The 21,618-nt window shown below is 42.6% G+C and overlaps 3 protein-coding genes and 2 non-coding genes across 6 annotated transcripts; 1 reads left to right on the forward strand and 4 right to left on the reverse strand.

The window, feature by feature from the left end:
- The first annotated feature begins 2,864 nt into the window (after positions 1–2,864).
- Positions 2,865–12,166, forward strand: c22h11orf16 (chromosome 22 C11orf16 homolog). Its single transcript, XM_064930385.1, has 8 exons — positions 2,865–2,922; positions 3,223–3,442; positions 5,644–6,015; positions 8,915–9,036; positions 9,409–9,568; positions 9,818–10,070; positions 10,274–10,855; positions 11,032–12,166. Exons 2-8 carry the CDS (start codon positions 3,230–3,232, stop codon positions 11,247–11,249), a joined length of 1,920 nt encoding a protein of 639 aa, XP_064786457.1. The 5' UTR covers positions 2,865–2,922; positions 3,223–3,229; the 3' UTR covers positions 11,250–12,166.
- On the reverse strand, positions 12,157–13,706 carry akip1 (A kinase (PRKA) interacting protein 1). 2 transcript variants are annotated; one of them, XM_064930386.1, is made up of 5 exons: positions 13,621–13,706; positions 13,174–13,310; positions 12,958–13,044; positions 12,757–12,867; positions 12,157–12,580 (listed from the first exon to the last, which is right to left on the reverse strand). In XM_064930386.1, exons 1-5 carry the CDS (start codon positions 13,664–13,666, stop codon positions 12,437–12,439), a joined length of 525 nt encoding a protein of 174 aa, XP_064786458.1. In that variant the 5' UTR covers positions 13,667–13,706; the 3' UTR covers positions 12,157–12,436. The 2 variants fall into 2 exon arrangements, with proteins under 2 accessions (XP_064786458.1, XP_064786459.1); XM_064930387.1 differs by having other exon boundaries at positions 13,174–13,392; positions 13,621–13,702.
- A 1,231-nt stretch (positions 13,707–14,937) lies between these two features.
- LOC135509601 (large ribosomal subunit protein uL15) lies at positions 14,938–17,728 on the reverse strand. The gene is made up of 5 exons (XM_064930388.1): positions 17,672–17,728; positions 17,035–17,098; positions 16,872–16,947; positions 16,083–16,257; positions 14,938–15,110 (listed from the first exon to the last, which is right to left on the reverse strand). Exons 1-5 carry the CDS (start codon positions 17,672–17,674, stop codon positions 14,982–14,984), a joined length of 447 nt encoding a protein of 148 aa, XP_064786460.1. The 5' UTR covers positions 17,675–17,728; the 3' UTR covers positions 14,938–14,981.
- On the reverse strand, positions 15,667–15,797 carry LOC135509818 (small nucleolar RNA SNORA3/SNORA45 family). The gene has a single exon (XR_010450986.1). It is a non-coding gene; the product is annotated as a small nucleolar RNA SNORA3/SNORA45 family (small nucleolar RNA).
- On the reverse strand, positions 16,569–16,700 carry LOC135509820 (small nucleolar RNA SNORA3/SNORA45 family). Its single transcript, XR_010450987.1, has one exon. It is a non-coding gene; the product is annotated as a small nucleolar RNA SNORA3/SNORA45 family (small nucleolar RNA).
- Positions 17,729–21,618: the final 3,890 nt, after the last annotated feature.

Here is a 21,618-nt window from a genome sequence, read left to right on the forward strand (position 1 = left end):
ATTACACCAACAAAACACAGAAAACAGATGAGCATGCTTTATAATGTTTCCAAAACAAATGTGTTACTAGTAAGAAGTAATGTGTTATAATTGTTTAATTTCATTTGTTGGGACCTGAGTTTTAACCAAAATATTACAGATTACCCCAAAAATGTGTTCATGTTACTGGAGTAATGTGACTCAAGTCATGTTTGTGCCTGTGAGATTGAGTCTGACTAGTAGAAATGTTGTCTTTTCTTCTGTCGTGGAAATTCTTACACAGGGACACTCAAAGTAAATTTTAAATGAATCATATTTGTCAGGGTGCTGGAGAGGTTAATAATACAACAGGGGCATGCAATAGACAGGTCAAGGCAGGCAGGGGTCAGTTAACCAGAGGTGGGGCAACGGTACCTGACGGCAGGCAGGCTCAGGGTAGACAGAGGTCAAAAATCCAGAGGTGGGGTACAGGTCAGCAGGCAGAGTGATCAGGCAGGTGGGAGTCAGGACAGGCAAGGGTCAAAACCAGGAGGGTGAGAAAAAGAGAGCCTTGGCAACGCAAGAGCTGAGACACAAAAACACTAGTTGACTTGACAAACAAGATCAACTGGCAACAGAGAGCACAGGTATAAATACACAGGGGATAATGGGGAAGATGGGCGACACCTGGATGGTGGAAACAATCACAAGGACTGGTGAAACAGATCAGGGCGTGACAACTGTTGTGTCATCGGCAAAGAGACATCTATTACAAAACACCAAAAAGTGTAATGACCATCTAAGATGGTCAAGCCAAGCATTTGATACGGGTTAAGCCTAAAAGGTAGAGAGGGATGTATTTTGCTGAATTTTTTTGCATATATTGTATATAATTATAAATATCAGATTTCCCTCTAGCTCATCATTGTCTGCAGCCTGCTCTGATCATAGTGTAATGAAACAGGCAGGGAGAGTGAGCTCTTTTGTGGTGGCCGGTGAACCCTCAACCTTATGGCACGTAACCTGCTTCGTATCAACTGTGCCCCAAAAGCATGCTGAAGTGGCAAAGTCAACATCCCGGTTTATAAACACAGGGTCGCTACAGTTATTATATGTGGTCGTAAACATTTTGAATTAATACTACGAGGGGGAGGGTGTTCCATTTATTTTACAGTACTAGGGAAGGGTCATGTGCGAATATTTGTAACTTTGGGGAGGGGGGTGCATTCTATTTTATGACACCTTTTGTTGGACCAGCCCCTCCCCCACGGTACATTTAGCTCTGTCCCTTAGAAACACCTTTGGTGTCGGTTGCAGCTGTGATTCCTTTTGGGTAAATCTATAAGAGCTTTGCACACCTGGATTGTGGAATATTTGCCCATTTTTATAAAAATACCTCTTCGAGCTCTTGTCTAGATGTTGGGGGATCATGGTCAGACAGCAATTTTCAAGTCTTGCCATTGATTTTTAAGCAGATTTAAGTCAAAACTGTAACTTGGCCACTCAGGGACATTCACTGTCTTCTTGGTAAGCAACTCCAGTGTAGATTTGGCCTTGTGTTCATTGTCATTTAGGTCATTATTGCGGCGTCACTACAATATTCTTGATCCATCCTCAGTTTTCTACCATTACAGACATTGAACTCTGTTTTAAAATCACTGTCCTGCAGCTCAGTTCAGAAGGGCGACAGTATCTTTAGTGCGTCTGGGTGGTTTAATATATAATCCGCAGCATAATAATTAACTTGACCATGTTTAAAAAGATAAGAAATGTCTGATTTGTTGTTGTTACCCATCTACCAATCGCTGCCCTTCTTCATGAGGCTTTCAAATAGCTCCCTGGTATTTGTAGTCTGTGCTTGAAATTCAATACTTGAATGAGGGAGCTTACATATGTATGTATGGGGGACAGAGGAAGGGTTAGTCATTCAAAAATCATGTCAACCCCTATTATTCCACACTGAGTGAGTCATTGTAATTTTTGTGATTTGTTCAGCCAAATTTTAGGCGAATTTATGCTTCCCTAAACAAAGTGGCTGAATACTTATGCAACGACTATATCAAATAATTCTTCCACTTTGACATTGCAGATAATTTTGTGTAGATTGTTGACAAGAAATGACAAATAAATCAATTTTAATCCCACTTTGTAACACAATAAAATGTGAAGAAATCCAAGTGGAAGTTATTTATTCTGTCATTACATTACAGTTACTGTACATTGTCTCCTATCACCTGTATGTAGCAGTAAGGCAGCACTTAGAAATAAAAGTTGACCAACTCATGTTTTTTTTCTTCTATTTTTGTAATATTTTTATTTGACACAAGGTCTCATTTTCTAAAATGGATGCAACATCTTTTGAGTGCTACCTCTTAACACATCTAACACACTCAACATTGGCAGCCACGCTCATGAAATGTCAATCTAAGTGAGTTAAGAAAGTAATTAAAGGTCATTTCACGTAATGAAAGTGCCCAAGAAGAGTCGGTGGGGGAACAAGAAGTATCCAGGGGCTCCTAACATGAAGCCAATAAAGGCTGTATTTTACTTTGATAGCATAATCCTCAAAGACAAACACAGGCCAGTCAAATCTCTCAGGGCTTCCTTTTCACAGAGACACAACATATTTGTCATATATTTATCTTAAGACTAAGCAATCAAGTTGTAACGTCTGTGTTATATAACGTTGCCATCTCATCGCTTTTAGCCTGGTCCTAGATCTGTTTGTGCTGTATAGGCAACTCTATGTTCGTTCCTGTGACAAAGACCCTAGGAGTTGGCTATGCAGCACTAGATCTGGGACCAAAATACTCAGCTTTCACTAGTTGACTGACAGTTATGCAGCCCAATGAGGCCACGACAACATTCACCCAGACGTCTCCATGGCAACTCAAGTAAACAATGGAGTTTAGTGGCTATCTGCAGACTCGAGACAGGCAGGAACACTCTTGGGGATTCACAGAGGTACAGTAGCCTATCATTTGATACTATTAAACAGCTAAATGTATAACAATGAAAGTATAATTCATTTCTGCCTCAAAAAAAAAAATATTTTTAAATCATATATGGAAAACATCCCTGTCACTGCAGAATTGTTTTTAGGAGGGAGCTCTTCATTTATTCCTTTCATTGTTTGTTTACAGATCTTGGTTTACATGTCTCTTATACTTTGAGGATACAGTATACACAATATGTAGGCCTAATATGAGACATTTCAATAGGTATTTTGTTTTTCCTCTACTTCATTAATACTTTGACATCTAGGGCAAGGATGGTGTCTGTCTCCCAGTCACCTGGTGAGCCATACAGGAGGCTCCTTCCATTGTTCCTGGGCCTGAGGAACAGGAATGTGTCCTTTGTATTGGACACCTCAGAGGCCATGAGCACTGCTCTGGGGTCAGTGAAGCGCCTGCTCATCCAGACCCTGCTGAACAAGGCATCCCTCAGAGACTCGCTCTTCAACATCATAGGCTTCTCATACAAGGTACTGTACAACTCACAATGTTAATGCTGTAAGCATTATCATCAAATCAAATGTTATTGGTCGAAGATGTTATCCCAGGTGTAGTAAAATACTTCTGTTTCTAGCTCCAACAGTGCAATAATACCGAACAATACACACATCTCAAAAATAAAAATAAGGAATATCAGAATGAGCAATGTCAGAGTCCGGAACATAAATATGTATATGATGGTGTGTGTAGACAGTATATGAATAGAAAAGGTGTGTACAGTAGTAGTTCTATGGGATGCGCCTCGACTAGAACGCATTATAAACATAGGAAGTGGGTAAAACAGTGTGTAAACATGATTAATTAAAGTGACCAGTGTTCAACGACTATGTACAGCTGAAGTCGGAAGTTTACATACACCTTAGCCAACTACATTTAAACTCAGTTTTTCACAATTCCTGACATTTAGTCCGAGTAAAAATTGTTTTCAGTCAGTTCGGATCACCACTTAATTTTAAGAATGTGAAATGTCAGAATAATAGTAGAGAGAATTATTTATTTCAGCTTTTATTTCTTTCATCACATTCCCAGTGGGTCAGAAGTTTACATACACTCAATTAGTATTTGGTAGCATTGCCGTTAAATTGTTTAACTTGGGTCAAACGTTTTGGGTAGCCTTCCACAAGCTTCCCACAATAAGTTGGGGGAATTTTGGCCCATTCCTCCACACAGAGCTGGTGTAACTGAGTCAGGTTTGTGTGCCTAATTACTCACACGCTTTTTCAGTTCTGCCCACAAATGTTCTATAGGATTGAGGGCTTTGTGATTCAGGGCTTTGTGATGGCCACTCCAATATATTGTCATTGTCCATTTGGAAGACCCAAGCTTTAACTTCCTGACTGATGTCTTGTTTCTTCAATATATCCACATAATTTTCCATCCTCATGATGTCATCTATTTTGTGAAGTGCACCAGTCCCTCCTGTGCTTCACGGATGGGATGGTGTTCTTTGGCTCGCAATCCTCCCCCCTTTTCCTCCTAACTCTAGTGGCACTATGATCATTATGACCAAACAGTTCTATTTTTGTTTCATCAGACCAGGGGACATTTCTCCAAAAAGTACGAGCTTTATCCCCATGTGCAGTTGCAAACCATAGTCTGGCTTTTTATGGCGGTTTTGGAGCAGTGGCTTCTTTCTTGCTGAGTGGCCTTTCAGGTTATGTCGATATAGGACTAGTTTTAATGTGGATATAGATACTTTTGTACCTGTTTCCTCCAGCATCATCACAATGTCCTTTGCTGTTGTTCTGGGATTGATGTTTATGTTTATGTTAAGCATGTTTATCTCTATGGAGACAGAATGCATCTCTTCTCTGAGCGGTATGACGGCTGCGTGGTCCCATGGTGTTTATACTTGCGTACTATTGTTTGTACAGATGAACGTGGTACCTTCAGGCTTTTGGAAATTGCTCCCAAGGATGAACCAGACTTGTGGAGGTCTACAATTTTATTTCTGAGGTCTTGGCTGATTTCTTTTGATTTTTCCATGATGTCAAGCAAAGAGGCACTGAGTTTGAAGGTATGCCTTGAAATACATCCACAGGTACACCTCCAATTGACTCAAATGATGTCAATTAGCCTATCAGAAGCTTCTAAAGCCATGACATAATTTTCTGGAATTTTCCAAGCTGTTTAAAGGCACAGTCAACTTAGTGTATGTTAACTTCTGACCCACTGGAATTGTGATACAGTGAATTATAAGTGAAATAATCTGTCTGTAAACAATGGTTGTACTTGTGTCCTAACTGTCTTGCCAAAACTATAGTTTGTTAACAAGAAATTTGAGGAGTGGTTGAAAACAGTTTTAGTGACTCCAACCTAAGTGTATGTAAACTTCGACTTCAACTGTACATAGGGCAGCAGTTTCTAAGATGCAGGGTAGAGTACCAGGTGGTTGCCGGCTAGTGACAGTGACTAAGTTCAGGGCAGGGTACTGGGCGGAGGCCGGCTAGTGGTGACTAATATGCCTATGTGAGTGTTTTACATGTGAGGAGTGTGTTTAGGGAAGATAATGCAGTGGTTCAATAACGGGTTGTAGCAAATTACCCTTTTCCCAACCCTGGCGTATGGCTAACGGTTTGTCACATTTTGCTTAGCATTTTGATGCATTATGAACACCTTATACATTCCTTCCTGGGTTTTACCATTGCTGTCCCATGTTGCCCAACCCTAGGTAACCCGTTGGTCTGAGCACATGGTGCCCTGTGCTCCAAACACTGTCTACGAGGCTCTATCCTGGATTCACTCCCTCAGCTCCAGCCCCGGTAGGGACCTCATGGCTGCCCTGAGTACAGCCTTCAGCGACCCAGCCTGCCATGCCGTCCACCTGGTCACCACCGGTCTCCCTGACCACCCAGAGGAACTCCTCCGGGCCTTGTCAACCATGGCAGGGGAGAGGCCAGTCCATGTGTTCCACCTGTCGCTATCTAACCCCAGCAGCAGCTCTCTGGACGGCAGGACTCAGGACTTCATCCAGTGTCTGACTCACGCCACAAGAGGGAGCTGTTATGTTCTCCCTGTCGGGATGGATGGGGCAGTAGAGCAGGTGGGGGACCATGAGAGTTGGTGATTCATTTACAGTGATTGAGTCTTAATGAATTTGAGTGTCCACTCCTCATCATTGAGCACTTACTTGATTAATTAGTCATTGTCGGGGTTAGTAGAAGGAAGGTCACCTCCACCAGATTTCATTGTGACAGTGTGATTTTAGACAGTAGCCAAGTTCTTTATTATTACACTCATATAGCAGTCAATACACACTGAAATCCATGAGCATACAAAATATGAATGGATAAGAGCAAATAAAATGTAAAAAATACTAGTTTCAAAAATGTAATAATAAATGTCCTGCGGTCTTAAAGCGACTCATTCATTAATGAGCAGAAATATGGGATTTGGTGACCTCATTGTACTGTTCAGTTCTAGACTCTGGTATAGTCATTTGGGTTTTGGCTGCGGGTGTTTCTGCCCGTCACTGTGTTTTGGTCAGGGGGTAGCCAGTCTCTGAATTGAGATTTTAGGAGGCTGACAGCAAAGTCGGTGTCCTTCTCTAATTAAGCCGGAGTAGGGACAGGGTCAGAAGTGCAGGATACTGTAGTGCTCTTCTGAATATGCTCCAGGTTATCAGACTGGGCCTGGGTCAGTGAGCTGTGCCAAGCAGGAGTGGCATACTCCAGGGTTGGGCATATGTACTGTAGCCAGTTTAAAGGCTCACAAGGGCTTCCTGTAACAAATGGAACCTTTTTGAGGCAAAGGAGAAAACATTTTTTTTATTGCTCTTGGTTACCATAGTAGCAACCTGCTCGCCCCATTATAAGTCCTTCTGTACTATTACCCATAAAGCCTTAACAGCACTTTGAGATTCTGGCCCTCCATCCGGAAAGGGCACGGGACTGGGTGGATTTCTTGTGAAATGATAGGACCTTGCACTTGACAGGGTTCAGTGACATTCTGCTTGCTTGAACCCATGTGTCGAAGTTGTTAAGAGCCTGCTGTGGTGTTCTGATGTTTCCTGTTGTACATGGTGTGGCTCAGATTTAGATCATCAACATACAATACATGACCAAAGGTATGTGGACACCTGCTTGTCGAACATTTCATTCCAAAATCATGGGCATTAGTACAGAGTTGGTCCCCCCTTTGCTGCTATAACAGCCTCCACTCTTCTGGGAAGGCTTTCCACGAGATGTTGGAACATTGCTGCGGGGGACTTGCTTCCACTCAGCCACAAGAGCATTAGTGAGGTCGGGCACTGATGTTGGGCAATTAGGCGTGGCTCGTAGTCGGCGTGGCTCGCAGATGGGTTGAGGTCAGGGGTCTGTGCAGGCCAGTCAAGTTCTTCCACGCCGATTTCGACAAAACATTTCTGTATGGACCTCGCTTTGTGCACAGGGGCATTGTCATGCTGAAACAGGAAAGGGCCTTCCTCAAACTGTTGCCACGAAGTTGGAAGCACAGAATTGTCTAGAATGTCATTGTATGCTGGAGCATTAAGATAGCACTATGCAATCGGGCAGGTAGCATTTGTCTGGCATCCTCCAAACCCAGATTCTTCCATAGGAGATAGTGATTAATCACTCCAGAGAACTCTTGTCCACTGCTCTAGAGTCCAATGGCGGCGAGCTTTGCACCACTCCAGCCAATGCTTGGCATTGTGCATGGTGATCTTAGGCTTGTGTGCGGCTGCTTGCCCATGGAAACCCTTTAAAAATATATATACTTTTACCACTTTTTCTCCCCAATTTTGTGGTATCCAATTGGTAGCTGGTCATGTCTCATCGCTGCAACTCCCGTACGGACTCGGGAGAGGCGAAGGACAAGAGCCATACGTCCTCCGAAACACGACCCAACCAAGCCGCACTGCTTCTTGACACAATGCCCGCTTAACCTGGACGCCAGCCAATGTGTCGGAGGAAACACTGTACACCTGGCAACCGTGTCAGCGTGCATGCACCCGGCCCGCCACAGGAGTCGCTAGAACGCGATGGAACAAGGACATTCCTGCTGGCAAAACCCTCCCCTAACCCGGACGACGCTGGGCCAGTTGTGCGCCGCCCCATGGGTCTCCCGGTCGCAGCCGGCTAGGACAGAGCCTGGACTCGAACCAGGATCTCTTGTGGCACAGCTAGCAACTGCGGTGCAGTGCCTTATACCACTGCACCACTCAGGAGGCCCGGAAACCCATTTCATGAAGCTTCTGACGAACAGTTCTTGTGCTGAGGTTGCTTCCAGAGGCAGTTTAGAACTCAGTAGTATGTTGCAACTGAGCACAGACTATTTTTACGCGCTTCAGCACTTGGCAGTCCCGTTCTGAGCTCGTGTGGTTTAACACTTCGCGGCTGTTGCTCCTAGACATTTCCACTTCACAATAACAACACTTGCAGTTGACCGGGCATCTCGAGCAGGGCAGAAATTTGATGAACAGACATGTTGGAAAGGTGGTATCCTATGACGGTACCATGTTGAAAATCACTGAGCTCTTCAGTACGGGCCATTCTACTGGCAATGTTTGTCTATGGAGATTGCATGGCTGTGTGCTCGATTTTATACACCTGTCAGTTTGAAGGGATGTCTACATACTTTTGGCCACATAGTGTGTTTCCACTTACTGTTGACATCCCGGGCTGTGCTGCCAATGACTGATAGGAAGATGAGAGGGCCCAGAAGAGTTCCTTGAGCCACACCTCCCACCAGCTCCTGCCAGTCTGAGAGGCTGTCTTGGTAGTGTACCTGTTGTTTGTGGCCGGTCACAAATCTGTAGAGCCAGATTCTTTATTTTTTAACACATAAGCAACTGTAACATCTATAACAAACTGGTGAGCTGGTCCAGAAAAAGTATTGAATTTAACAAGGAATGTGAATTCCCAAATCTCTAAGTTTAAGTCACAAAAAGAAAAAACATTGAATAGGGAGTTATGATTAAAGTCTTGGGTGTGTGCTTCCAGGTGATTCCATTGTACACTGCTGAGAGCCAGCCCTCAGTGCCGACCTGTCCTCCAGTGAAGTCCTGCAGTCAGTCCACCTCTGTTGTTCCACTACAGCCTTTACTGCCCTTATCTCCTCTCAGGTTGGTCTCCTGGATCACACAGAATGCAATGTATACACTGGGATTGTAAACCACTAGCCTGGATACCAGTCTGTTTAGCAAACATTTCACTCATCATGCTCAACACACTTTGGCACATCACACAGAGTACAAGGAGTTGAATATTAGCTCAACAGACTGGTACCCAGGCTAGTAAACCACTTGCTATAACCACAAAATAATCAAGCATTTTCGGACAATTTGTCTATTGTGTGTACAGTATCTAAGCTTTTATGGACCGGATTTATGTACGGTATCTAAGATGTGTATAGACATGTTATTGGCTACAACTCTGCAGTCTGGTTCCCACTGAGGTAAAAAAACAACCATATATTTATTGTGGTTGTGCTGCAGGTGTATGCTTGGTAATCCCTTCTGTCCAGTTAGTAGCTGTGTGTTGTCAGGGAGGGCCCTGTCCGTATGCAGCACAGAGTTTCTCCCAGGCTGCCGTGTGTTGGCCAGGAGGGAGCTGGATGGCCTTTACTACTTGGGCACTGTAACGCAGCTAGTCCAGGTAACAAGCAGACATCCCTTCACGCCTGTCATCTTTTAAAAGATATTGAATATTATTATCATATCGCATAGGACCAATATCATTCAAAAAGGAAAGCACCAAACACCATGAGAGGCTTATGTAAGATGTTGGGTTGCTATCTTTAGCCTACCAGTGAATATACTGTAATGATGTGTCAATGCTCCAATTGAGCTTGGTTCCTTGCCTCCCGATGCCATGAGCAAAAATGTATTTTCTTCTGTCCCCCAGGGTCGAAGAGGAATGTACGTGGTTGAGTTTGACAGGCCGGCGACGAGGAGACCCGAAGGGGGAGACGATCACGCTATGAGGATGTCCCAGCAACAGCAGCTAGTCTGCTCTCCAGACATGCTGAACCACACTCGGGCCCACACACACTGTCTGGTCCCTGGGGATGCAGTGTTGTCCCCGTGGGAACCTGACCTGAGGAGATATGGTCCGGGGAGAGTGGTCTCCGGAATGGAAACACGAGATTCAGTGACAGGTAAGGTGCGGTTTGATTAGAAGGGTTGACTATTACATTGTCTCCCGCTGTGAAAGAGTCATGACTCCGGATATGAGAATTATGACAGATGTTTCACCCCTTTCATATCAGTAATGCTCAAAGTAGGGGCTGCACAGAAGACCAGTGTGTGGCACTATATTAAATGTTGCACTCTAAGCTGAGGTCTGTATTTGCCCTTGCAGTAGAGAGTGGGAAGGGGCTCCAGGTGCTGCTGTGGAATGGTAGGTTGATGCAGGTGCCTGGGGATCTAGCTGTGTGGATCCCTGCTTCTCAGCATGAGCGGATCGTCAGGGAGCTCCAGCGAATTCCTCTGCCGCCATGCTGCAATGACAATTTGCTCCATGTCCACAGCACCATGTGGGCTCCCTATCTGTACTGCACTGGAACACAGTGCTGTCCATCAGCAGGTGGACCATGCCATTGTCAAATCATGCATCCATGGTGGCCACTGAGAGTTCCGCCTTCTCATGTGCATGGCCTGAGAGAGAGGGAGGAGCTAGAGAGGAAAAAGCAGCAAGACAGGGCAGAGCTAGAGAAGAAGGTGGACCTCCAGTTGGGAGAGCTCAAGGAAACTAAAGAGGTCGAACCTGAGACATCTTCATCCCTGTCGGGTGATGAGGAAGCTGGGGCCATAGGGGGAAAGTCTGTCAGCCTCTTGGCCAGCACAGAGCCCTCTCCCCTGGACAAGCTGTGGCCAGAACACGGCCGACCTGCCTGGAGGTACTGGAGGAGAAGCCATCCAGAGCCACAGCACAGACAACCAGGTATTGAATATACTCAGCTAAAACTGAGTGATTCTTTATGCACATGCAGCTACTGGGCATGTTGAAAATAGCTGTATATTGGAAAAGCAGAGTAACGTAAGACTGATCAAACAAACCAAAAGAAAAACATGCATGTTTACACCATACATATGATCCAATGTCTGTTGATTTTTCAGAGAAAGTACCAAGGGGGAAAATCCAGTCTATGGAAAACAGCTACCCTGACGTCGAGATCAGTGGCTCACCTAATCACAGCTCCATGTTTCAGCCACTTCCTGGCTGTGAGAGGAGGGTGACCATCAGGGATGTGTTTGGCCTGACAGACTCCAAACCTCGCCCAAAAACGAGACTGCAGTTAACCGCTGGCAACACGATCACAGGTGTTTATACATGATGGTTTTGACTATTGAAGACGAATCTTGTGGGGTCTAACTCCCACACCTGTAGAAATACACATTTTCGAGCTGAAAGACAATGCCCAGGGCTTACCCATGATGTTGCACAACAGTGTAAGTCAATAAGTCATAGTTTTAGTCAAAGTATGATATATTTGAGCTTGAAGTGCTAGATCCAAACATGTGACTTCGGGTGTTTCCGTGAGTCTTACGTGTCTTTTCAAATGAAGATGACGTGCTAATTACTTCCAGCCTACGTTTCATTTCAGGGCTAGGTTTCCACTTGATAAAGTCAAAATTGGCTACATCTTAAAACTTCATGAAAACAAAAATGAGCTTTTTGTCCTAAGGTTATGGTTAGGCTAAGGTTAGCAGTGTGGTTAAGGTTAAAATGAGAGTTCAGTTTAAAATCTGATTTTAAGAAAATAAAATGTAGAAATAGACAGGGTTTATGGCTGTGGCTGTGTTAACTAGTGACGACCCTACACTTGACCGCCTTGCCATGGAGCAAATTAAAATGCAAAAACTGTTCACACCTCCCCCTTTAACAGCAAATTACCATAATCGATACATTTCACTTATTGAGCTAGTCTGCCTGTCACAACTGAAATGGTGCTCACATAACTTTCATGGGCTGGCTAAGGTTAGCATGCTAGCTAGTTACACTGACAGCTGTCAGTCAGTTCCCTATTTGTTGATATTTCTCTGCTACATGTGGAAATCACCACAATCCCATCCCCAATTCCTGAATGCGTATTAGCAGCCTGCGTCAGTCTTCTAGGTGGAACCTAAACAAGAATGTACACTTTAGGAGAGGAATTACTCGAAATAGGGGCAACAACTTCCTCGGAGGTGGCTTTTAAACACTTGCTTGAGTTGACAAAAACTGTGCCAAAAACAAATTACCATTGATATAAAATATACTTTATTATACTGATATGGTAAAAAATACATAATTATGTGATGCATTTAGGCAGACATTTGACAATAAATAATTTAATATAAAAAATGTAATCCTGATCAGATCAAAATATGGCTTCTCATTTAGCAGCAAATTAATAAATGTATTACTGTCGCTCTAAAGCGACAAATTCATCCAGAAGACAAGACTCACTTGAAAATACATATGTAAACGTTCCGATTGGACAGTTTTGTTATTTGCAGCAGAACGGTCAAAGGGGATTGGTTAGAGGTGAAAGGTGAGGTTCATACTTTCTCCTGCATTAATGCGTACTAGCCGGGTCTGTTGCTGCGAGTCCTGCGTTCCCGCTGTAATCGCATAGGAACCTGGTGACACCTCAATGTGGAAATCCTCAGGTGATGACCGTGCCTGGAGAAACACAAGCATACCTTAGTATCTCAAACACACGACTATGACAAGTAAAGCCATTTCAAATGGAATGTTTGTGTTGACTTTCTCCATTTGAATGTATGGAATCTGTCCTAAACTTCTAAATGTACAATATGACATGTTGCTGTACTTGAAAGGCTGTAACTTTGCCTTACATGTTTCCTGATCTGCAATGAGGTCCCTGGGCATTGGTGAGATTGAGAATGGTATCTGCACACATGGGTTCTCTCCTTTTCCATAGGCTCATTCTCCGACGTGTAAAAGTTCTGTAATACAAAAAAAAAAAAATCACCCTGCATTCACAAATGCATGCACCAAATAAGGGCAATAGGATTGGGTTGGAGCACATACAATACCTTGCATTGATATGTTGTCTGAGCCATGAATTCCGCTATGGTCTCAAAAGCATCATCCAGGCTTGTGTGGGCTGAGTTTCCCAGAACCTAAAATATGGACAGTTGGGGATGATACGATAAAGACACAGTTTCCAAAAATACTCATCAGCCCATATAGTTCATAGATCAGAGAAAAGACGATAGCGAAGGCATAAAAACAATTACACGTAGGCCTACCTCACTCCCGGCGTTGCCATCCGTTGGTGTTGTATTGGGAGACGGACTCGTCCAGTCTACGCTCCGTCTCGACGCTCGCTCCAGTACTTCCAGGCCGAGTCTGGCGGAGCGGCGCAGGGATGACTCCAGCTCCCAGGCTTGTGTTGCCATGCGAAAACACGGGGAGTCAAATCTCTGCCGTACCCGAGACACTGACAAACGACCCTTTTATGACAAGGACTAAAATGGTAGCATAATGTTAACGTGACACAACCTCCCTTGGATTGTAGTGCGCTCTAATTATGTGGTTGCGTATCATACATATGACAGAGCACGAGCAGCAACGTGCAGTGACCACCCCATTAGATTCCTAGAAATTCGAAAATATGTTTAACATGAATTCATATCATCCTATCCTGTGAATTTGTATGGACGAGACAAACAATTTATTCACGTAAAGTTACTTACCCAAACACTTGGGCCTGTTTTGGTTACTTTTGTGCGCACTAAACATGCCGTAAAGATTACGTCGTCACATTTCCGGTCTAGGGCACCGCCCTTATCTGGATTGGCTCAAAGCAGCTCATTCTCTCAGCAAATTAGTCCTGTATTATGGTGTCACGATATTTCGAATAATTTTTCAAATATTGAACATTATTTAAAAATGGGCATTGTTCATGGCCTGAATCGTCATTTGATGTGCTGTGAAATGGTTAGAATGCTGGATGTAATAATGTCTAGACTCAAAATAGTTAAAGAAAGTTCTCTTTTAGGTTGTTTTAATATACGTATGTAGACCACTTTCACAAAGATATCAAATACCCAAACGACATAGGTATGCCAATTTATAGCAGACAAGTCGAGATCAAAATAACTTCCAAGAGTGACATAGCGGTCTAAGGCACTGCATCTCAGTGCTAGAGGTGCCACTAGACACCCTGGTTCGAATCCAGGCTGTATCACAACCTGTCGTGATTGGGAGTCCCATAGGGCAGCGTCATCCGTGTTTGGCCACCATTGTAAATAAGAAATTCTTATTCTTGCCTAGATAAAGTTTAAATAAACACATTTAATTCACCAGTAATCAAAACCTGGTCCTGCAAAACCATTTGGGTACAGGTTGACCCAGCCAAACACTGACACCTCATTTATCCAATTGTCTAGAGTTAATGTGTTCAAGGCAATCTGTAGATTAGTGAATCTGTCCAGGCAGCAATCTCTCAAACACAGCGAATCTCAACTGGTGTGTCACAGTGAGTATAAATGTAATGGAAAAAATACATCTGAATTTAAAACCGAGACTACATATTATTAAATAACTTAATCTCTGATCAATTTCACTCCATTTTCAAGAGCCATTAGCACCATTTGGTAGATTTTGTAGTTCCAAACCAGTGAGTTTACCATTCAAGATGGGCAAAAATGACATTTTATATAACTGCTAGTTACTATCAATACAGCAGTAAAAATATGTTTTCCATATTGCATTTAGGCAACAAAAAAGTGCTGCAAATATTGGGTGAAATTGTTTAACTTGGGTCCCAAGGCAAAACCAATTGAAAACCACTGCTCTAACACCTTAGTCTAGTCAGATTGGTGCATGTTGAGTTGGAACAAGTCAGCACACCCGGTAGTTACCAGGAACAGGGTTAGTGACCAATGGCAAAGGCATTCTATGCAGCAAATCAATACATTCTCAGTTCCTTGCGCAACAACTTTTACCCGACAACGTGTGAGATAAGCTTCAGACAACATTTACATCTTCAGACCACAAGACAAAGCCAATCCAATTTATACAGTTTATTCTTGCAAAAAACATTGACAGGAGCTTATGCCATCAGCACGCAGGCTCCTCCCACTGCCTTGATCTTCTCCTCTGCCCGTCGACTGAAGAACTTTGCCTTGACGATCACAGGCTGCTTGGGCAGTTTGCCTTTGCCCAGCACTTTGAAGTAGCCCTGTGGAGACAGAACCAAAATTGTTTAACACAGCTACACAAAAAGTTTTTACATCTCATTGAGTCGCCCACCTTCCCACAAAGTCAGTCCTATTAAGTACATGGCCCTACATTCTGCATCTGCTAAATGAATGATTCCAAAGGATAGGCAGCAGATCCAGTTACGCAAGTATAAAGACATGCATGGCCATCTCAAACTACTAGCTACCGTCTATATGCACTTGATAAACCCTCATAGCAGCTCCTTTCACACCAATGCAAGTCTAAGATTCAGTGCCAGAGGTCAGCATGGATACAACAAACCTGATTTTTAAGTCTAAACCATTGACACCCTGGAGCTACTGGTCAAGAAGCCCATGTTATTCAACAACCGCAGCAGGCAGTCATTTGTGCAAGCCTCCAATTAGGGATTTCATTACATCAGTTTAGTTTGAATGGTCAGCTAGTACACAAGTTCTCCACAGCACAAAGTTAAATAATTCTGCATGACAGCGTGTAAAGGCCAAGAGCTCCTGCTCAAACATGGCTCTAGAACAGTCATGGCAACAACGTATAACACTTGTAACTGTCCATGTGGCCGATTGACCTATTACAGGGCCAGCCGGTGAATAGGAACAGTCTTCACTCTTAGAGAACTCTAGCACACCAAAACAATGGTGTTTGTCATGATGTGACTCTGAGTCTCTGACAGCATCACCCCGTGTGGCACACTGAACACAAAGCTATTTATAAGCTACTAACCAGTGGATTGATGACCTGAATCAGGTGTTAGCACTGGACTAAATAAAAGGCCTGTAGAGTAGACTGGTCATATTCAAAAAATGTTCTACATTGCCATAACTGGAGGCAAGTCAAATTGTCCCTCAAATAAAGTCAAATCTACCTTAAAAACCATAACACTTAAAGGGGAATATATGCATGAACCAGCAGTCACCTGGGACCAGATATATGGTGCTCTGGGGAAGATACTTACAGCGCGCACGGCATCAATGATGGGCGCAGGGCCTTCGGGCTTCTTGGCGTAGTTGAGCCTGGTCTGCTCGCTCACGAGTGTCCACAGTTTGTCCAGGTTGACAGTGGGGCAGTGCACGGTGTTCCTCTTGAGATGGTAGTGTCTCATGCCCACCTTACCAAAGTACCCAGGGTGGCTGTGGAAGCACAGAGACCAGACAGGGCACGCCAAGCATATTGTATTAAACCAAATTCTTACTGGTGATGAGGTTGAAGCGCAGTCTTAACACTGTCATGACAATGTAATCAACAGATGACATCAGAAGTGGTGGGACTGAAAATCCACCAAAAAACAAAACCCATCAACAAAAAATAAACACAGGACTTTGTATGTGTTGTCAATAGTAACTTCACCGCATGAAATTAGAAATTATTTCATCCTACAGCCGTAAGTAAAGTGAGCAAAAAAATATCTTATAGTACTAGAGGTGTTGGCAAAAATATCAACACTTGTAACTGCCCATGTGGGTGACTAGCCTATGAGAGGGGCCAGTCGGTGAATAGGACCAGTCTTCACTCTTAGAGAACTCTAGCACACCAAGACAATGGCATTTGTCAAGATGAGACTCTGAGTCTCTGATAGCATCACACACTATGCTGAGGATCACTCCCTCTTAAAAAACACAACATTGATCATGTTTTCTTACTACTCAAGCCACTAAACAATACAGTGTACACCTACAGTAAAGGTTCACAACGAATGTTACATTGTTTCTTACTAAAACAAAAATGTAAAAAGTACTCTACTCACTATTTGTCGAAGTTAATTCTGTGGTGATGCATGCCACCGGCGTTACCACGACCTCCAGGATGCTTCCTGTGCTTGCCTAGGAAGAGAGAAACAGTTCACACGTTTTGCAATAGCTACCAGTACTATCCACAAGTATCACCAATGTTGACCATGCTCAACTCACCGATACGACCATGTCCGTGGCTGACGTGCCCACGGAGCTTCCTGGTCTTGGTCTTCTTGGTAGGCTGCAATACATAATTTACTTTAGGATAACAAAATAAATATCATGATTGGACAAGATGTAGGAGACATTTATCCATGTCAACAACCAAACAGAATATTTCATGACGGGTTGCAAGAACGTAATAGAACACATACATACGATCGAGCTTCCACTTCGCTTTCACGCGACACTACTTATGGCAGGCAACGTTAGCGACTAATAGATTAGCTAGTAAACTAAACTACCACAACATAGATGTGGTCATAATGGCTGATGTTGCAAGTATTTCGATATAAAATATTTTACAATGACTGTTCATTTGAGTTTCGTGACAGAATTAAGAATTAACGAAATTGTAACATTGTCAGTAAACGTGGGTCGCTACCAAGCAAAGGCCTGTATCCAATATTCGGGAGAGCTCGCCTGTTTACAACGTTTTTCTACCGTATTGTCCTTAATAATGACAATAGTTAGAGACAACGTCTATAACATATATGACAACTAAACAAATGTGTGATTTTTCTACTCGTACAACACAGGATGGACATAGATTTCAACCTAATTTTACAGCAGAAGTATACACGACAGCACTTACCATCTTGGAGGAGAGTTGAAAGAGGAACGCGAATCTGAAATCTCACGGTTTTGTACGAGATTTACTGCCCGACAACTTTCATGGAATCTAACAGCGACATCAGATGGACACCAAGAGGAATACAGTATAAACATCGATCATTTGACCTCGTTTATGAAACAGTGATATTCATTCTTGAATTCGATTGAATGATAATATTTTTTTTTTTTAACCCAACATAAACAGATCATAGAGGAAATACCCCATTCAATATTTCTGATTAATTAGAAATTGACTTTTGCTTTCAGGAACCAAATGATTAACCTTTGTAGGCCTGCATCAAACTGAAGTGAAAGCAAAAGTCAATAGGCAGTCTGTAATTTCTAATTAATCAGAAATATTGAATGGGGTATTTCCTCTATGATCTGTTTATGTCACACATGTAGCAGAGAGAGAGAGAGACTGTAGCAAAGATCTCAATTGGAGTAACACCAAGTTCATTTATTTTCATGGTAGTACATAATTTGGCAGCCCATGATTTATCGTATTTTCCAGCATAGTAGGTGGCGGCATGCATTTAAACGGTTGTTTGCCGACCGCCATGATATCATAGAAGAAGACGAACACCAAATTCAACCCAAGTTATTTTTGCATTGAATAAGAACCCACTCAGTGATGTAGTGCAGGGTATACGCAGGTATGTCCACGTTCTTTTCAGTAGCCTAGGCATGGTGTATACTGTACTCACTTCTTAATCCCCATTGATGTGTATCAAAGTAGTGTAGTGGAGGCATATGCTGTATCAATTAATAAGGGTAATGGAACAGATCAGAATGTTTAGTTTAAAATGTTGATAAAATATAATTTCTTCACAATTTAAGCGCAGCAATGTGCGCATAGCGGTAGGCATAAACCCACATGTTCCAACATTCTATTTGCGGGAAAACATCATTTTAAAATGCGCAATTCACGTGAGCTGTTTCATTAATTAACAGAGATTAGAAAATTAGAGAGGGGAAATGCAATCATCATGGGTTACTAATATGACTGGGATAATGCCTTTGGATGCGAGACAATGAAAGCAAGTTGATTTGAAAACCAATAGAAAAGGAGTGCGCATAAGAGGAAGTCTTTATAAAATATTTCCCTCAACATTTCTATGGTTGGACTTTGAAGCAAGGTAAATACATGTCTTACCTGTTGCCTCATAATCTGAAGTAAAATGTCAAGGTTTCAAAAAATGAAGGAACAGGAAAATTTATAGCGATGCTAATGATAGGCCTAATCTTCTGGAAAGGCTTTCCCAAAAACCTTCAATTAAATGTTAACTAGCTACAAAGTAGCCTATGACTACCCTTTTAAAATTGTATTTATTTAACCTTTATTTAACTAGGCAAGTCAGTTAAGAACACGTTCTTATTTACAATGACTGCCTACCAAAAGCCAAAAGGCCACCTGTGGGGACAGGGGATATAAAAATATAGGACAAAATACACATCACGAAAAGAGAGACACCACAAAACTACATAAATAGAAACCGAAGACAACAACATAGCATGGCAGCACACATGACAACACAGCATGGTAGCAACATGACAACAATATGGTAGCAACACATGGCAGCAGCACAAAACATGGTAGAAACAATATTGGGCACAGACAACAGCACAAAGAGTAAGAAGGTAGAGACAACAATACATCACGTGAAGCAGTCACAGCTGTCAGTAAGAGTGTCCATGATTGAGTCAAATTCTACCTGGCAGAATTATATGATGATTATTTGCATCAATCCAGTGGCCATTTGTTTTGCAATCGCCATCTCATGTGCACTACAGAAAGACAGCTAACCAAACAACAGTGTTGGTGCTATCAGACATGAATTAAAGGGTAACTACACTCAAAAATCTAAATGTCTTAGATTTTTCTCAGACCTCAAAAGTGGTCACCTGATGTGGTTTAAATATTGCTGTGGACTTATAATAAAGTGCGACATTGAGAGCAAAAACCTGTAAAAAAAATATATAAAAAACAGAAACCGGTGAATTTCTGACTCCGTTGACAGCCTCATTTTCTATTTCAATAATAGGCCTACTATTAGCTTACTTGCACAGTACATCTTGGGTTGGCCTGACTGTGAAAGACCAATATAAGATTTATCATTTTAGGTCCTTCAGAATACGTGTCACTGTTTCTTATAGAATTTTTTGCACATGGCGCCTTCCTTTGCCAGGTGGGCTGTCAAGGACATTTTTAGCAAAATGAGAGTCTGTCTACTTCTCCAAGCACCACTGAAACCACTGGTTCTATTTATCTTTGATGGAACACGTGAGTGATTTTCTCTGTAATGCATTTTAAAGAGGTTGCTTTTTTGGACTTGTTACTAATATGTTTTGACGAGGGGACAATAGGAGTTGTAGCCCGTCTCAGATGATGGCTTCATATTAAGGCTCCGTTATGTGATGCTGTAGCCTACTTCACTGTATTGTTTAAGATTAACATACAGTATAGCATATGTATCTTATTGTGATGTTGTTCTCAGTCGTATTACATCACAAGCAGTTCAACAGTGTAAGCCACACAGAGATCCTATTAAAATGTAAGTTGTAACATGTCATTCTATGGTAAGCCACATGCAGCCTACTACATTTCCATCTACAGGAGGTGCCTGTGAGATATGGATTTCACAAAAATCGATTTTACACTAGGTGAATGTACTATTACTTTTGCCGTGCTGTGCAGACTGTCATGTCAAGTCAAGTCCAGAGTGTGTGTGCCCTCTGCAAGAAGAGGTAGTTGTGCAAAAAGTGCACCAACAAACACCATTCCCATCATACAACTAACAATCCTACCTGTAGGTTTGTGGCTCTGTGAAAATGCACCAGCATTATCACCAACCCCAGCAAAGAGTAGTACCATCACTCACATAGACCAATCGCACTTAAATAGTCACATGATGGCTTGGACCATTGTAGGCATACAGCAGGCACATCTTATAGACGATGCACAAATGAACACGTCAGCCTTACCAAATGGATGGTGTCCCGAACAACATACAGCTGCAGCCATACCACGATAATGCCAATGCCAACATACACACGAGCGACGCCCCTCGGGAGCAGCGAATGCTTCTGGAGAACCGAAGAGTCCAGGTGGAAGTGAAAATGTCTGCTGTGGAGAACTCTGTCAATCAGACACGGCTGGAGTGAGTGTAGAGAAGAGATGCCAGCAGAGGTCAAATGGGTAGCTGAAGCTTAGCTGCCTCATATGGAAATGCTACGTTGTGGTTTGTGTCGCCTATACATGAAACTGTCTTGATTTATATACTTTTACCTGTCTTATTCTTTCTTTTCACCTTCATTTTATATTTTTGTTTGGTTATAGCAATATTTAATACCCTTATTAAAAAACAAAACTTAAGTAAATTTGAGGGCCTTAGCGTGTAATACAGTGATTTATGTAGGTTAGAAAGCATCAAGACAATGAAGTGGAAGGCAGAGGACCAGATCAAAATGGCGAAGATACTTATATCATAGGAGCTGGATAAAGGCATCAGCCAATTAAACAAGGAATTTGAGGTACAGTATCCCATTTATGCGAAATAGTCCCCCCTCCCCATCTTTTTAACAGATAAATAAAAAGGTCAGTGGGATCTGAGTTGCTGTGTTTCTTGTACTGTTGTTTTGGTTATTGATGTTATGTCTAAAATTAAGGGAGATTCCTAGTCGGTTGTACAACTGAAATATATCTTACCAATTTAGCCCAACCACTCTGAATCAGAGAGCTGCGGAGGGCTAATCAACATCCACGTCTTCGGCACCCAGGGAATAATGGGTTAACTGTCTTGCTCAGGGGCAGAACAACAGATATTTTACCTTGTCAGCTCAGGGATTCAATCTAGCAACTTTTCAGATACTGGCCCAATGCGCCTACCCGCGAGGCTACTTGCCGCCCCAAGTGATTTGTGGCTT

The sequence above is a fragment of the Oncorhynchus masou genome, chromosome 22 (genome assembly GCF_036934945.1).
Source record: "Oncorhynchus masou masou isolate Uvic2021 chromosome 22, UVic_Omas_1.1, whole genome shotgun sequence".
NCBI classification, from domain to species: domain Eukaryota; kingdom Metazoa; phylum Chordata; class Actinopteri; order Salmoniformes; family Salmonidae; genus Oncorhynchus; species Oncorhynchus masou.

Excerpts from the sequence above, each read along its gene's own strand:
- c22h11orf16 (XM_064930385.1), top strand. The coding sequence starts at position 3,230 with ATGGTGTCTGTCTCCCAGTCACCTGGTGAGCCATACAGGAGGCTCCTT. Across the intron at positions 3,443-5,643 it reads TCATAGGCTTCTCATACAAG|GTAACCCGTTGGTCTGAGCA; the intron begins GTACTGTACAAC and ends GCCCAACCCTAG. Across the intron at positions 10,856-11,031 it reads GCCACAGCACAGACAACCAG|AGAAAGTACCAAGGGGGAAA; the intron begins GTATTGAATATA and ends TTGATTTTTCAG.
- akip1 (XM_064930386.1), bottom strand. The coding sequence starts at position 13,666 with ATGTTTAGTGCGCACAAAAGTAACCAAAACAGGCCCAAGTGTTTGG. Across the intron at positions 13,045-13,173 it reads ATGGCAACGCCGGGAGTGAG|GTTCTGGGAAACTCAGCCCA; the intron begins GTAGGCCTACGT and ends TCCATATTTTAG. Across the intron at positions 12,581-12,756 it reads CATTGCAGATCAGGAAACAT|GCACGGTCATCACCTGAGGA; the intron begins GTAAGGCAAAGT and ends GTGTTTCTCCAG.
- LOC135509601 (XM_064930388.1), bottom strand. Across the intron at positions 16,948-17,034 it reads CCACGGACATGGTCGTATCG|GCAAGCACAGGAAGCATCCT; the intron begins GTGAGTTGAGCA and ends CTCTCTTCCTAG. Across the intron at positions 16,258-16,871 it reads AGAATTAACTTCGACAAATA|CCACCCTGGGTACTTTGGTA; the intron begins GTGAGTAGAGTA and ends GTGCTTCCACAG.